This window comes from Sander lucioperca, chromosome 20 (genome assembly GCF_008315115.2).
Source record: "Sander lucioperca isolate FBNREF2018 chromosome 20, SLUC_FBN_1.2, whole genome shotgun sequence".
Classification (NCBI taxonomy): domain Eukaryota; kingdom Metazoa; phylum Chordata; class Actinopteri; order Perciformes; family Percidae; genus Sander; species Sander lucioperca.
The window spans coordinates 9,871,986-9,889,269 of record NC_050192.1 but is presented as its reverse complement, the minus strand read 5'-3'; the positions used below and the strand labels follow the sequence as shown (position 1 = coordinate 9,889,269).

Sequence of the window (17,284 nt, the reverse complement as noted above, 5' to 3'; positions counted from 1 at the left end):
TAACGCGTTATTTTGACAGCCCTAAGCCCAGCACAGGGGATCATAGCTTGGCTTTAGGCTATCAGTTTGCCAAGTCTTCTTGTTTTAAACAGCCTTGCCTGCTAGTTTTAATAGGCTAAAGTGTAGTTGGCCAGCACCGAGGTCACCTGGCTAGGAGACTTTACCTTAACAGAGTATGCCAGGGAGATTGTTACAGCAAGTGGCAGGCCTTCGGGAACAGCCACCACCAGAACAGTGACGCCGATTATGAAAAATTTCACAAAGAACTGAATATAAATGGGTGTGCATTCCTTGACCCAGGGCAGACCCTGGATACAGAATGTGTCTACTACAAACAGCACCACCAGGATAATGACAGTGATGGCTGACATAACCAGTCCTGTGAGGGAATGAGAGAACGAAAAGGAAGAAACAGGATGACGAATCAGTCATACGGATATCATTTGCTAACGTGTTAATTATAATGGAAGTCATTTTGAATAGAAAATACAGAACGTTGGAGATTTTTTCCAACTCACCTGCTTTGCCAATCTGTACAGCTAGTTTGGTCAGTTTGCCCTGGAGAACAGACTTCTCTTTCTTTGACATGCTGGATTTCTTTTTCTCCTCTGCCTCAGCCTCATCACTGTTCAGTGGCTGCATTTCCATTGCAGCACCATCCTGGGCTTTAGCTGCAACAAAGAACAAGAAAAGGTTGTTAAATGAAACGACCTGACAGTTAACACCTTACATTTTAGTGGTGTCAAGTGATGTACACACGCAACACTGTGTTCAATATCTTCATATTCAAACAGATTCCAGGATGTATGAAAAGAGCAGCAAACCAGTCTAGCAGTTGTAACAAATCAGCATAACCCAAAGAACACACAAGAGCTTCAGTCTTCAAATCAGGCACCGCATGAAGCCTATTTAGATTTGCCTATTTGCCTACATTTGCAAGTCCTGAAATAAAAACGCTGTTACACCAGTGAATGCATTACCTTTATGTGGGCAAATATCACAGAGATATTTATTTAAGTAAAAAAACTATATCACGTATATATATTATGTTTATTTTCTGTATTTCCTGTTATGGCTGTGTTAAGAAGAACAATATGATCAACAACAGCTCTAGACTAGATTTGATCCCAAAGTTATTTGATTGTGTTTCAGCAGGTAACAAGTCACAGCAAGTTGCTTAAGATCAGCATGACAAAAATACTGTGTTATGGAAATATTTCAACACAACAAAGTGCTATATTTTAAGATAACAGATTCAATGAAAAGAGACTTCCAAGAGCAAAAGAGATGTCACATCAGCATGCATTTTTTTTGCTTCCCTTTTATCCATGGAACTTGGGAAATGTCACCGTAATTATGTTTGCAGTGACCTGCCTGAACAGTAATTAGCTGGAAGACTTGGAAGTGTAATTACCATACTCCCACCTAGAGATTTAAAGAACAGGTTAACTAGCTAGTAGCACTGGGATCTGTCTGAGGAATCACCTACTCCTTTGACAGCAGTTGTTGCCAGTTTAATTCCCATAAATCTTTCATCTCTTCCTCAACATCCCTCAGGACCCCCCTCCCTCGCGTGCACAACTGACAGGAATCCCAGACCCACGTCTAACCAGGTAACCTTGGAAACGCAAAGCCTATAATGGCAAAGGAGGGAGGAGAGGCAGCCGGCAAGCCAGCAGGGGCCGGTCTCCGTGGCGTTACTCACCACAATGAAATCATTAGCTCTGCCAGGCACTGGCGCTACCACTGCTGCTACATGACAAATGACACTTACATCTCTCTCATTTTTGCTGATATTATTACTATTTGGGTGTCTTATGTAATTTCTGCACTCTTGTTTTTTATAAGCATAGGCAGCATGTCTAATTTGTCAATGCTAAACGATGTATTTACCATGGTGCAGACAGTAGCATGGTATTGTGTGTGAATGTATGTCGCAGGAAGAGGAGGGGCATTAACACTGGGCTGCTGCAGCTGCTGTGGACTGCGGCTTGTTCTGCTCTTACATGGCCTGTGTAATCTCAGTCTAAAGGATTACTGTTGATTCCTGGCAGGCAGAGGGAATCTGTGCACCAGGGACTAGCGCCAGGGTTGTGGTCACAGACCCAAGCACAAGTGATCATAGTGTCCCGGCAGGACTACTAGCCTGGCTAGCTGGCTGAGTTACCTCTAAACAGCCTCATTATCATCGTTGTCAGTCTGAAATTGTGCAAGTCTTACAGTTTGACTCTGAATAGTTCAGACTGGGACATCAATAGAAATCAAACTGGGGGGGCCTGAGGGAGAGTCCGAGAGAGAGATGGGTGGGAAAGCAGATGTTTTGGCCCCAGAATTGTTGCATGGCTTTAATCTCCTCATCACTAATCGCTATAACTGGATTCAGTAGCACCTGCTGCTCAAAGCGCAATGTGCCAGGAAAGGACGAGAAAAGAGGAGATAGAGACAGAAGGGAGGGCCAGACAGTACAATGGGTAGGCAAGAACAGCCAGTACCAAATATAAACTGGCGTGGGGACATGCAAAAATATGCAACTCCTCATTAATTGCGTAAAAACACTTCAGCCAGGGATGCTAATTTAGATTTTTTTTTTTTTTTTTCGGACCTATAGCTGACCCTTGTTAACAGATTGTATATCCGAGCCTTTCTCTACCGCATTCACCTGTGAGGTTGTCAGCTGTGTGTCTGCTTGGCATACTCTATGTGTAGGACGGCCGATTTAACCCGCCAGCCCTCATATAGGGGGACGTGTCACGTAGTTCTCCGCTGTGATCGCCGTCCAGCAGAGAGCCACAAAAGATTGGTGCTAAACTGTAAGGCAATTGTATATGGTTGTGTGTGTGTGTGTGTGTGTGTGTGTGTGTGTGTGTGTGTCTTACCTTTCTTACGACTCTCCACTGCTGCATCCTGCTTGTCTGTGGAAAAATAGACCGTGGAGTCAGTGGTAATAATTAAAAAACAAAAATTGGTGGGCAATACACAGTAACTGTACTATTAACCACGGTTGTAAAAAAGTATGTATGTATACATGTGTGTACACTACATATGTCAATTATCTTTGATTTAAAAACAAATATATTGCAAAGCAAGTGCACATGTTACTACACTATTCAAAGGGCTCAGCCCTTTCTGCTTTCAATATTTAAAAAGAATGGAAGATGATGGAATCTTTGTGAGATGCAAAACTGGTGGTAGAAAATGGAAATGTCTACGCAAACGTGAACAACAGAACAAGGAAGGGAAATAAATAGGGGGGATACTAACTTTTTCTCTGTTTCTTCTTCTCCTCCTTTTCCTTTTTCTTTTCCTCTTCATCTTCTTCATCATCTTCACTGGTCCCAAGTAAAGTGAAGATAATTCCAGTTTGAGAGTTGACACCCACAGCAGTGACCAACATTTTCCCTGAGCCTTCCATTACATGAGTGCCTTTGGACAGAGAAGTAAAAAACAAAGTCAGTTTATAAGGGAAGGAAGGAAAGGGTATGTACAGTATCTGACTAAATGCTATGTGCTATGTTTCCAAGATTACTTATTTGTTTCGGTTGATACTTTGGATGTAGCTTTAACTAGAGCTGGGCAATATATCAATATTATATCGATATCGTGATATGAGACTAGATATCGTCTTAAATTTTTGATATTGTAATATCGTAATATGGCATAAGTGTTGTCTTTTCCTGGTTTTAAAGGCTGCATTACAGTAAAGTGATGTCATTTTCTGAACGTACCAGACTGTTGTAACTGTTCTATTATTTGCCTTCACCCACTTAGTCATTATATCCACATTACAGATGATTAGTCATCTAAAATATCATTGTGTAAATATTTTGGGAAAGCACCAGTAGTCAACACTACAATATCGTTGCGGTATTGATATTGAGGTATTTGGTCAAAAATACCGTGATATTTGATTTTCTCCATATCGCCCAGCCCTAGCTTTAACCCTGACCAAATATACATATCCAACATATTTGTTCCTTTGACTTTTTCATTTAAGTGTTAAACTAGATTCCTTTGCTAAGTGGCATGTTCAGCTACACACAGGCTATAAATCCAAAAGGAATGGTACACTTGCAAGTAAAAAGAGAAGGAAACAGCCATTGATGCCCTCCAAACCTTTAATCAACAGCCTTAATCAAAAGCCAATTATCAGTCTGGGTGAATTAATGCAAATCTGATAACAGGGTTTCTCCATCCCTCTCAGAACACAGGAAAATCTCATCGATTTATACAGAAAATGCAACTAACAGAAGGGAAAACTAGCTTAAGTCAGAGTAAAAGAGAGTGAAAACAGAGAGAGCAAAAGAAGTAGAAAGCATTTAAAACGTTCTCTCATGCCGTTGTTAATTAGAGGATGTTTTTCTTTCATTGGTGAGAGTGATGGGATACAGCCTGTGCTAAGGGAAATCAAAAAGCAGTGGTGAGCACACACCACACACCCACCCACACCCACACCCACCCACATCCACCTATCTACCAGCACAAACAGTGTTGAAGGGACTTTGTGCACATGGACTCTCGACAGCTAAACTGAACCTATTACAGCTTTACATCTGGGGAGGTTTGGATGGCTTTCCTAATTGATTACACTAAGCAGCAGGATAGGGACGCCGATTCACTTTCAATTCTAAACCCAGTTTGTCAAAGCCATACAAATTAACATTAGAACAGGAGTACTATGGTCAATACTAATGAATTCTTGGGGTTCAATTATTTTCAATCTGCAGCTGTAAAGTCTCATTTGTGAATAGAATAATCAAAACATTAACAAGAAAATCAATTAGTGGTTTTACCTGTTTTTGCTGATTCAAATAAATTATTGGTGTAAAATAAATACTAAACACAGTTTTTTGTTTTGTTTTAAGATTATTTTTTGGGCTTTTCCGCCTTCAATTTGACAGGACAGCTAGGTGAGAAAGGGGAGAGAGAGGGGGAAGACATGCAGGAAATCGTCACAGGTCGGATTCGAACCCTGGACCTCTGCGTCGAGGAATAAACCTCTCAGTACATGTGCGCCTGCTCTACCCACTGACCAACCCGGCCACCTAAACACTGTTTTGAAGTTTAGAAATGTAGGTGTCAAGATAGCATTGTCAAATGGCCTCATTGACAGAACGTCTCAGTCTATCATAGGTCTAGAAGCTGAAGACAGCAGATCACATATGACAAAGTCGATGTAAGTAATTGTAAAAAATGACGTGCTTTTTACAATGATGAAATTGCACAAAGGTCATCTGCCATTTAATCTGAATAACGACTCGAGTCACATAAAGCCAGACCTTGAAGATAATGTGTATTGTATTATTTAAAACAAACTTAGCTCAGTTTTGCGGATGCCTTTAAGCATTATAGATCATTTCTGAAAAGCATCTCTGGCAAAATAACAGTCACAGTTATGTTTTCAATCAAACCCTCTTTCAAAAATCACAACCTTCATTGCTTTCTGTAACAACCAGCAAGGAAAGAACTTTGAAAAAAGAAAATTGAGGCTTCATGTTACCTGATAACAGCATTGGATCTTTTTCTTGCGTTTTCTTGACATGATCCGACTCCCCTGTGAGCGAGCTCTCATCGATCTTCAGATCGTTGCTTTGGATGAGGACTCCGTCGGCAGGCAAAAGGTCACCTGAAACACACACAAACAAAACACGTCTTTAATTTGGAGGGACAATAATGTACAAAAAAATTTAATTTTGCAATTATTGTTGAACGGTTTTATTAAATTAAAAGACTTCAAAACCATAGTTGACAATATCATCTTACCATATTTTATTTGTGCAACATCACCAACCACGATCTCAGCCACAGGAATTTGGATAACTTGTCCTCCACGGACGACAGTAAATTTCTGCTCCTGCTCAATGCGGCTCTGGAGGCCCCTAAACTGCTTCTCTTTACTCCAGTCATTGAATGCCGTCACCAGCACCACACAGACAACTGACAGAAGAATGGCGGCACCCTCAATCCAGCCTGCTTCTGACTCCGTTTCATCTTCCACTCCGCCAGCTGCCCTTCCACAGTCTGCAGGGCGTCAGGGGAATATGTTAATACAAATTCACGATCAACTCCCACATAAGTCACCTCCTCTTAACCTATCATCCCAGTGTAGTATGCAGTTTTTTTTTAATTAGATAAATAAGTCAGGGACAAGCAACTGACAAACATTTGTTTAACAGAAAACTCGTTATCCAGGTCCAAGCAATTAAAATAACAGCCAGAACATATATATGCTAATATCAATTAACAGTAACATGGATTAATAAAATGAAAAGGAAATGAAGTGCTGCTGTTACTTACGTGTTCTTTCGGCATCTGGAGGTCTATAAAAAGAAAGGCCTAGTGAAACTATGGCTGCCACTTCTAGAATAATCAGTGTGACATCCTGTAGTGCCTCCCACACTAACTGTAAGAAGGTTTTGGGCTTTTTGGGCGGTATTAAATTTTGCCCAAACACTGTTTTCCGCTTCTCGATGTCTCCAGGCTGTCCACTTAGACCTGGGGAGGAGGGAACAGGGGACAAAGGCATTTCATTTGTAAGATTTCATTTCAAATCCATATTGGAATTCAATGTCATGACGACAAACATTTAATAGTCACATCAAAAAGAAAGCCTTAATTATGTGCAATACATGTAATCTGGGCACAGATGGATGCATTAGTGTAGACATTTAGTTCACAGGAGAAGAGCTTGTCTTAAAAAAAGTAAAAGCCAGTGAGCTGTACTCTCATCACTGGGCCTCCAAAACCATTATCCCCAAAAGGAATCAGCATTTCTGACACTGTGGAGGTGACAATGCTGGACGACAATGACACATTCTGTGGGAATGTCGAACACTTTCACCTCTTTCAGGCTTGCAAAAGAATGTGAGAACAGAGGTCAAGTCTAATCCCATAAACTGCCTTTTTTTAAATACAATGGCCTGACCAGAGAGGTTGAATCAGCTTTAGACTCACAGGTGCTTACGTATACTACTGTCCTGTTAGAGTCATCTCTCGGACACATCACACGTCTGGTTGGCCTGAGAACCATTCATCCATGTGCACAGAGAGCATTCTGCAGCCACCCATTCAAGGCACAGCCATATATTCAAAAGGGCCTTCGCATATTTGATGATGTCTGACAGTTTCTTTGTCCTATTCATGCTGACTGACTGTGTGGGTAGATTGGATGGAGCTGTGGGTGTGTATGTGTGTGTGGCAGAAAGATGGTGTAGCAGAATTAGGGGCCAGGGAAGAGTGACTGTGTGAAACGGTTACTGACAGGCAATTGGGGGTGGGTTGGGGGGTGAGGGTGCAAGGGACTGAGACTAATAAAGAGTGGAGCTACTGACGGCTGAAGGGAAGCTGCACTCTGAATAGCAGTGTCTTAATAGGAAAAAGGATCGGTAGGGTCAACGTATGGACGTAATAGACTGAAGGACAGACACACACGCAAACTAGAGGTACAATGCAAATCATGAGACAACATTTGGATAATGAGCCTGTGAACATTGTTCTTCTGCAAAAGAGACAATTCTCCATCAGGAAATGCTGTCAAAATAGACCACTGATGGGAGACTGAACTAGAGAGTCAAGCAACAGAACAACAATTCTCTAATTCCAGCTTCTCAAATGGGAATACTGGCTGTGTTTCTTTGTCATTAATGATAGTGAACTAAATATCTTTGGGTTTTTAATTGTTGGTAAAATAAAACAAGCAACATGAATATGTTTTCTTGGCCCATTGGAAATTCTACTCTTAACACTTTTCACTATTTTCTAACAGGTTAAAGACAAAACAATTAGACTAAAAAAGGAAATAATCTGCAGAAAAATAATGAAAACTAGAAAATTCTGCAAGAAATGTTGACAGTGTGCCTACTACTTGGTGCACATCCGAATAACACTGGCTAACAGTAAATCTGCTGTTTGACATATCCTGAAAAGAGAGGACAACAACAGGCCTACAGTAAAGAGTCTCCACGATAGGAGATGTGTGTGTATGAAGTTGTTGCTATGGTGATTTCCACAGTGAGGGAGTAGAGGAGGGAGGGGGAGACAGTATCTTCCATGGGTCAAACATGTCCATTTAATGATAATTATACCTCTTAAGTTTGTTCTGTAATTCAAAAACGGTGGGTCCAAACGGCAAAAATATTATCATCACAAGAAAGATAAAGGTCTGGCGAAATGAAAATAATTGGTAGTAGCAACCCTACACTGCAATTCAATTTTAGTAATTTTAAGCAAAGGGGAATGGATTTCGCTATGTCATGGCAAAGTGAGAAAGACAGGTCTACAACAGTTTTGTGAAGAACTGCTTGTTGACAATTAAACCATTAGTAGAATTTGTCCATTTATCAAACAAAATTTCCTGCTTCTAACTGAATATCTAAACACTGCCTCACTGTCCTGATTATTCTGTCTTCCTTTTTATTACTCGGCCTGGTTGAATACTTGATTCCGATTGGTCAATCACGGCATTATACGGCCAGTTTTTTCTATTTAACAGACCGTTGCTATGTATGACAGCCCGTTGTTAAGTATAACAGACCGTTGCCATGGATGGACTTTTAAATCAATAAAAAATGGGACAACCTGGCTTCCGCCGGAGAGCGGTGCTCATCAGCGGTAAAGTTAACCGCCCCGACCGGGATGTGGGCGTTGTCAGCAGGTAACCTCTGTATGAGTAGCCGTGTAATAAGCCGTATAATAAGCAGGATAATGTAGAGCGAGCCGGTCATTATTGCGAATTGAACCCCTCCAGGCTGATTCAAGACCTGCATCAGTCAGGGTTCTAATTAGCAATAATGACAGGCTCATTCTACATTATCCCTTACTTACTACAATGTTGTGCAATATGAGAGCACTGGAATAACTTCAAATAGATATTATTCTTGACCATAATCTATAGGTATTTTCTGATCTCACACACACACACACACACACACACACACACACACACAAACAAAAGAACTGTTTGAAGTTTGCTGATGTTAGCTAGGAACATAGCTGAACTTACCAATGTTTATAGCAATTCACATTTTTAGAAATGTAGCTATTTTAAGGTACAAATGTGGAACTTTATTTTGTGGCTGACTGAGAAAAAGCGGTCAAGCTAGCCATCACTCGCATCCCCACGGTCAAACCAGCTGCCGCTCAAGTTGGAGACAGACAGGCAGAGCAGAGTGACGTCTTGTTGAGTAGAGCAGACGTAATAACGTCACTCGCGAAGCTATGTCTAGAATGTTTTTTTTTTTTTTTTTGCAAGACAACTGGCTGATCGTATTTACTGGCCCAATGCAACTTTTTAAATGGCCCAGTGGGCCCTGGTTTCATCCTTGACTTGTCTACCCATTCTTCACTTTAAACAAGTTTTGGTCCACTTAATTAAAGAAGAAAATAATCTTTAATTAATTGACATTTAGAACCTAACACTAACACATACCTTTCTAAAAAGAGGGTGAGAAGAATGACAATGACTCACCAGCACAGCACATTAAAAAGGCTATGTGGTTTATCCGGCATTGCTGCCTGTTGCTGCTCCCTGGCTGCCTCTCACCGTCTGCTTTGATTCTCTACGCCTCTAATGAAAACATGCTGACAGCTAATACCCTATTCAATTTTACACCACATTTTCCCTTTGCATTAGAGCAATAAATACTAGTGACAGAGAGAGGACGATCACAAGTCGTCCCTCCATTGGATACACGTACAGAAAATAGGTTGGCCTTGGCCCCTCACATCATTTTAGCACCCAGAGTGGGTCTCACGTCAAGCAGCTAATTATTAACCATTTAATTTGGATGCTTGTCCCCAGCTGACCCCTCTCGGAACTGTCATTTCAGCCTGCAGTGAAGGGTCAAAGTAAGCCTTCACTCACAGCCTGTCACAATTAAATGAAATAGGGTCACAATTTCTCTTTTACTGCCTTTACATAACAGTGTGTAGGCAGATATGTGTCAACACACTGTCCAGTACAATGAGACACCCCTCACCGGACAAGCTATTTTAGAGCAATTTTAAGTCAAATGTTTCATGCACATAATTTCCCCATTTTGTGTAAACAAAAAGCAGCAAAGAGGGGCATCGTGTACACTGTCTTCTTATTCGTGGTAAACTTCAATAGAAAATTAGACATGAACCAGACACTAGATGGGAACTCAAGGTAAGAACTGCAAGTATGATGAGTGATTGCAAGAATGACAGTGTGGAAGTACTTTCCTTTCTCCTACATACAGTCCCTGTCTGAATGGCAGAAGTGTGCCATTACATCTATGTTAAGCTCATATACAAACAGATACCAGTCAGAGCACTTACTTCATGCTTTTCAGTTCCCATAAGAGTTTTCTTTATGTAGCTTACTTTGCTAAACAGGTGAGTTGAATCAGAGAAATTGTTAGTTTACTCAAGAATCAGTGTATTTATATATATATATATATATATATATATATATATATATATATATATATATATATATATATATATATATATATATGAATGATAGTATGCTTATCAGAGTCTAACAAGGATAATTGGATTCCCATCATTTCTGCTCAAGTTATGGTATTACTTTTTGCATGTAATGTAGGGTTTACACAAAGGTACACACTGGGTAGCAACTGATACACAGGGAGAGCATTTTTGAAAAATCTTTCATTTATCAAGTGGAACAACAAAATAATGCTGCACCAAGAGACACATTGAGGGGAAATGAACTCCACTTAAATGCTAAACGTGTGTCTGGTCACAAGGTAGGTATATCTTTCACTTTTCCTTCTATTTTATACAATTACTTGGTTTCTATAAAATGAAAAAAAAACAAACATCATTTTAGTAATTAGGCTACATCCCAATCGTCCTTTCCAATTTATAAGTGATCAGGGCATTGTTGTTGCACATAAGCAGATTCTGTGCTAATGAGCAGGGCTTTGCTCAACAAATGAAACAATAGTGTTGCACCCTCATTACTATAGCAAGATCATCTGACCAAAAATAGTATTTAATGGAAATGATGCAATTTAACAGAAAATGAGAAACTAATATCGCCCTACTCAGAACATTCTGGGAAAACCACTGAATGAGACAATGCTCCACCTAGCAAGCCATACTGGAAACAGAATACACTATGAAATATGGCCAAGTATCTACAAAAACACTAAATATCGGTTTGTACTAGAGAGTTTGACCAAAGTGGAATAACTGACATAAATCAGGTTTTAATTGTTATTTACTTGGCAGCTAAAGATTCTAAAATCACCAAAACCATAAGAACTGCCAAAACCTAGGACACCCATGCCCACTATTAATAACTAAATACAAGGAAAAACAAGAAACCAATTGTTCTCACAAATCACAGCTTTCAAGCCAAAGATTACAAGTAGATCAGCGTGCCACCCCAGTTCCCAGTAAACAGCTCCAATAACAGAAGCAGGGTCTGGCCATATGTTACATCTACTCACTGGCTAAAGCCCAATCGAAGCACATCATTTTGAATTCAGACATGAAGACAAGCTACGCCAGCCCCTGAATTATATAGAGTAGTCTATCATTTAACAGTCTGAACCTTCCCATTGAATGAGGGGGTGTGGTGTTTGGAATGATAGCTACAGAGAGGCCGTCCGTGAATTGTAGTCCAATTGTGCAAGCCTCTCAGTGCACAGTCGATTTGATCAATAGGCTGGAACCCAAATATTTGACTACACTAAAACAGCAATCAACACGGAACTGTGAAAGGGAAAAATTGTGTGTGGGGGGGGGGGGGGCACTTTCAATAATATTGATGCGAAAGGGTCATGCCCATTTGACAAGTCTCATTATGCAGAGAAAACCAAGGATCTGATTGGGAGAAAATAAATGCTGCTGTGTTAGTAAGACTTGCTGAAAATTATGATACTATGGTGTAATTTAATTTTTTCCCCCACCAATACTACAGATGAAAATGACACTTTACACCTCTGCAATGACTCTTCTTCTGTAGGTATCTTTCTAAGTCTTTTCTGGGCGTCTACAGCCCCTTTTAAACATTAACTGGTTTGGGTGCCCAAAATAAATTATCCCCAATCTAGGGCTGTCCTCGACTAAAGAAATTCTTAGTCGACTAACACTTATATGATTTTGTCGATTAATCGATTAGTTGATGTAATCGACAGAGCTGTGCTCTTTGAGAGGTGGTTAAGACTAGAAAAGCACAATATAAATGTAGTTAATGAACCATCTGTAAAACTGACTTTCTCCACACAATTAATCCTGCAAAAGCACCACTTTAAATCTTGTGCTTACCAGAAATGTGCTCATAAGTTTCTTGGAAATGAGTAATTAAGCATAAAAAATGACTCATCAACTAAAGAAATCTTAGTCGAATAAGACCAAAACGACCGATTAGTCGACTAATCGACTAAGAGGTGGCAGCCCTACCCCAATCCTAGATACAGACATCTGGGTACACTTCGGAGTACAACTATGACCCTGAGCTGTGACATTCAATGCTAAGAAAAGGTGGTAAAAGGACAGGAATTTTGGTACAATACTCCAGATTTAGTATTGCTCTTACAAACAGCTGGGCGACTCATGATAAAAAAATCAAGCAAGACCTTGACGAAGCAGCAGCATAGCTTCCCTTGACGTGGGACATGCCATTGACAAAATCTCCCAGCTCTGCCAAACCTATTTTTTTTTTGTAAATGGGGTCTTAGTCCATCATAAAACCTCCATGGATACTACACTTCCCATAATGTAACTCAATAGAGCCCCTCCCTGCTTAGTAAGCACCCACTTCTTTCAAACTCCATGCCCCAAAAACGTAATGCAGACTTTCGGTTTAAAGTGCCATCTTCAAGCCAAAGCCAAGGTAACCCTGGTGACACATCACTAGTGTTATTTTGGCAGACTTGACAAAGCTCCTACAAAAAGCCACCCAACAATATTATACAACCGTTTTCACAAGATGAGAAGTACTACCCATGAGTGAGCTGATTTTGATGTGTAAAAACAGTGGAGTTCCCCTTTTCTAGGGCTTTTCCCTTTATTGTGTAGAGACAGTGGATAGACATGAAAGGGGGAGAGAGATGGGGGATGACACGCAGCAAAGGGCAGCGGGTCGGAACCCGCGCCGCTGCAGGACTCAGTCAACATGGGGCGAACGCTCTTACTGGGTGAGCTAGAGGCCGCCCCAGGAGTTCCCCTTTAAATGCTACTAACAGTTATATAACCGACCACATAACTACAAAATAAATAAAAAAAAGCGTAACTAGTACTTATTTCATCACGGTTACTTACTGAAGCAGAGAAAGCACCCAAAAAAAAACACAGAGGAAGTGAACTCATACAAATAATACCAGGCCAACTGCTAGAGCTTCAGGTATTGGTGAGCTCTGTCTTTCCACCACACATTGGAATCCTCACCACCATAGAAACAAGGTTTGTTTGAGAAGTACAGCATACTAGCAAAACTAGAAGGAGACGTGTTAAAACAAATAGTTGGTATCCTTTAGTTTTGATATTATTTACCTGTGATTAACAGCCTTCATGCTTTACCTTTTAGTTCATTATTCTACAGCACTGTGACTGAGTTGATGGCGTTTGGCAGTGTTCATTATCACAAAATAGAAAGCGCATTGTACAGTGTGCATGATTAACTCTTTTCAAACTCAGAGGATTGGTATGCAAATTATCAAAATCAATTTGAATCACAGCCTAGTGAATTGAAATCTAACTGAACTGGCATGTGTTAGCATGGAAACTGGTAGTGATTTGAAAAGACCATGCTAAAAAATAGTCAAAGTAGAGAGGTACAGCCATGCACAGCTGCAACAGAGAAGTTCAATTAAACTTCTTTGGGTATAAAAAAAAAGGAGCTTGGAAATATGGAGGATTAGCAAAGGATTGCCTTAAGAGGTTCGAGAAATGACCAACCAACTAATTAGAAATCCCATTTCAATTGTCAAGATCCTGTAATCTTAAATGATGGCTTAATTTCCCAAGCCAATAACAAATGAGCTGATTGAAACTGGAAGTGTCAAGACTCAGTGGCTGCGTACCAAGTGGAACAGCACCTGCTGTGAGGGGAAACTATATGTGGACATATTCAATCTTATCAGTACAGTCATAAATGACTACAGATGTAAAACCATTTTCACAATTGGGTAAATGCTGCCTTTTCGTTGTACAGTAGCAATCCGTTTTATCAAAATATTTGTTTTCATTAGCAGTCTAGAATTATTAAAAACATTTTTTTTAAATAATCTTAAATACATGTTTGATCATCTGAAGATGGTAAATAAAAGACTGCTGATATGCAGAATATTGATAGAGTGTACAGCTATAGCAGAAGTTGAAAGTATACTCCAAACATGTTTACAGTATTTCCCCACCTACTCACACACCTACAGCAAACAATACAGTGATAAGACTTATTTGTGCTTTATATTAAAATGCTGTAAAAAGGTAATGGGCCTCGACAATCCAGTCTTTTTTGTAGAATAGACTAGGTAGAATGAGCAGGGGAGGACAAGTACACTCACACAATGTCACTCATGCTACAAATATGACAGGATTCTATGCTCACCTACTTGACATGCATGTTTGGACAACTCGCGCTCTCTTTCAATAGCCAAATTCCTATTCAGCAATTTCTCCTCAGTTCAGACAATGGCCTACTGGCCTGTATAACAGACAATGAAAGCAGCAAAAGGAACTGCGTGGTGTGCCTTGTACACCTTATTGTCAATAAATGAAAGGTCAAGAAATAAATAGCGAAGTAGTGATTCTTGAATGAGAGATGCTTTGTGCAGTCATATAGCATGGCATACTGTTTTCCTTCTGGTTTGATGAAGCCCAGGACATTTTTTGCTTGCTTTGAGACACTGCATACAGAGGACTGTTGCTGCTACAGTGAATGCGGTGCCGTTTTAATCTGGGATCAAACTGAAAATCCTCTCCCATAGGAGTTCAGTCAAGGTCATACTGTCGATTAGGCGAACTGTCTATAGAGAGAGACAAAGTGAGAGAAAAAGAATGGTACCAAAAGGAAAAAAAGAGAGGTGCTGTCAACCCCCACTACGGCCCTAGTGGGGTTCTACTGTAGCCTAACTAGTAATTTTTCCCCAGACTCTTAGCATAGTCCTATCTTTATAGTGCAGTATATGGGTAACGAGAGAGTAACACAGAGGAGACATTCTAAAGATTACTCCTTTCCTAACATGTTCAAGTCATTACTACCCAGCCTAACAGCCTCCTTTTTTTGTCTGCCACATGTGGGACATTGACCTGCCTACAGCCTGGTGCTGTGCTCAGGCAGACAGCTGGTCTGTCTGAAGCCTACACACAGAGACGGACAGACACGCACACAGAGGTGAAAAGGGAGGGAGGGAGGGTGTGAGGGACATATCCACAGGCCTTGAAATAGAGTAGGACTGGCCCAGGTCAGAGCCAGCCTGCCCGGCCACCTGTCTAGAATATGAGTTTTCCAAGGAAGTGATGTCAAGGTATCCACAATGTAGATGATATGGCCAATGAGATGCCTCTTAAACTATGTGTGAGCCACATTAGCATTCCAACAGCACTCGCTACTAGCACTGTTGTGAAAACATCCTGTATTTAATCCAATTAGACAACATTGTGTTGAGTGGAGTGGGAACATTACTCTACCATCTATAGGTGATGTTTTTAACCGGTTGCAGAGTCCTTTAATATCCTCATAAGATTCCCCAATTTTGACTATCGCCTCGGCGCCTCTCAGTTCCATAAGGGCGCGCAGTTCATTGAGCGTGCAGCCAAATTCTCCATCGTGGTTGGCCTCCACCATGGAGTTCTTCACCCCGCTGTACGAGTTGTTTGCCATTGTCTCGTTGCCTCCCCGCTCTATTGCAAAGCGTTGCTGCTTCGGCTCAACGGTGGGGGTAAAAAAAGAAAAGAAAAAAGTGTTAAATCCTCAAGAGAGCGAACACAGTGGTAGTTCCCATAAACAGCTGGCAGGCCCTTCAGAGGCAGGTGGAGTCATACGGCAGGTAGCAGGGCAGGGATATTACAAAATAAGCCATTTCCCTTGGAGAGCTGAGTTTCTAGTCTTTCATGGTGACTGAGGATCACCCACAGAGGCGGAGATCACCATGCATGCAGATCTGAAAGAGAAGAACATTAAATAGAGCATGTCAAAATGTCATTAGTAATGCTACCAACTGTTATTTCATGTATAGCAGGGTTCCCCATGCGTGTATTAATATCTCACTGACAACATATTTGCACAAACTGTCCTGTCCTTTTCTGACTATTTGCTTTCAATATATAGCATGTTTAACAATATGTGTGTGTTACCATTTCTGTTTCGTTTAATTTCTGTAGTCTCACAGCTACAGTACACTAGCACAGACACTTTTGTTAAAACAACTTACTGCTGCCTATGAGCAAACATGGAAACCCTTTGACAAAACCACTTGGCTGCTGAGACAAGTAGTAAAGTAATTAGCAATACTGCCAAGAGGCATTGCTAAGATATTACGATTAGCTGTACTTGAGTTGTAATAAAATAATAATTTTGTCATCTGGACAAAACTTGTCAAGTAATGTGCACAATGTGGAGCGTTAGCATTCAGTAACCACTCTGCTCTGAGCTGCTCCCAGGGATTGTAAAAAGCTGCTGAAGACTCATCTATTTAAACTGGCCTTTGTCTCATGTTTGTAATGTTGTGTTTAAGTTTTATTTTACTGTTTTTTTTTTGTCTTATTCTTAACCATTTTACTCTTGTGAAGCACTTTGTGACATTGTTCTGTAAAAGGTGCTAATATAATACTTGTAATAATAATAATAATAATAATAATAATAATAATAATAATAATAATAATAATATAGCAGTAATAGTAATAACCACAAAATAAACTAACAACTACTCAATAGATTTGATCTGGTCTAGAAAAAAAATCCTCCCTTCTGATTGGCTGAAGGGTGTTAAAACTACTTAATGCAAATACGATGTAAGCTTAATCACTGGTTTGTCATGTATTTTATTATTACTTATCAACAGATTTTGTACTGTCACTGTTTAAATGTTGTTAGAAATTGATCATTAGAATATTTTAATAATCCCCCTTTCCCCCTCCCCACCCCCACAGAGGATTCTTACTCCTATGAGAAAAGCAGAGTTCAGAGACCTTACTTTTAAATACTGAGTAGAGAATTACAATTACTTTACACACCGTAAGGCCAATCCTCATGATAAAGAACAGCAATTTCCTCCTCTAGTACAACCAGGTGTTAGGTAAAGCATTACAGTCAAATCCTTTCAATAAATACCCAGAAGATTGTATCGCA

General features: G+C 40.2%; 1 protein-coding gene across 3 annotated transcripts in view; it reads right to left on the bottom strand.

Annotated features, from left to right (window-relative positions):
- Nucleotides 1–15,817, bottom strand: part of atp2b1a (ATPase plasma membrane Ca2+ transporting 1a) — a 33,797-nt gene extending 17,980 nt beyond the window's left edge. For all 3 annotated transcript variants that reach the window (XM_031313229.2, XM_031313230.2, XM_031313231.2), the window contains exons 1-8: nucleotides 15,625–15,817; nucleotides 6,295–6,492; nucleotides 5,761–6,018; nucleotides 5,498–5,623; nucleotides 3,262–3,423; nucleotides 2,877–2,912; nucleotides 519–671; nucleotides 165–379 (exon numbers count right to left, since the gene is read on the bottom strand). In XM_031313229.2, coding sequence (XP_031169089.1) covers nucleotides 165–379; nucleotides 519–671; nucleotides 2,877–2,912; nucleotides 3,262–3,423; nucleotides 5,498–5,623; nucleotides 5,761–6,018; nucleotides 6,295–6,492; nucleotides 15,625–15,817 — 1,341 coding nt within the window. The remainder of the gene's footprint in view (nucleotides 1–164; nucleotides 380–518; nucleotides 672–2,876; nucleotides 2,913–3,261; nucleotides 3,424–5,497; nucleotides 5,624–5,760; nucleotides 6,019–6,294; nucleotides 6,493–15,624) is intronic.
- Between the last annotated feature and the right edge of the window lie 1,467 nt (nucleotides 15,818–17,284).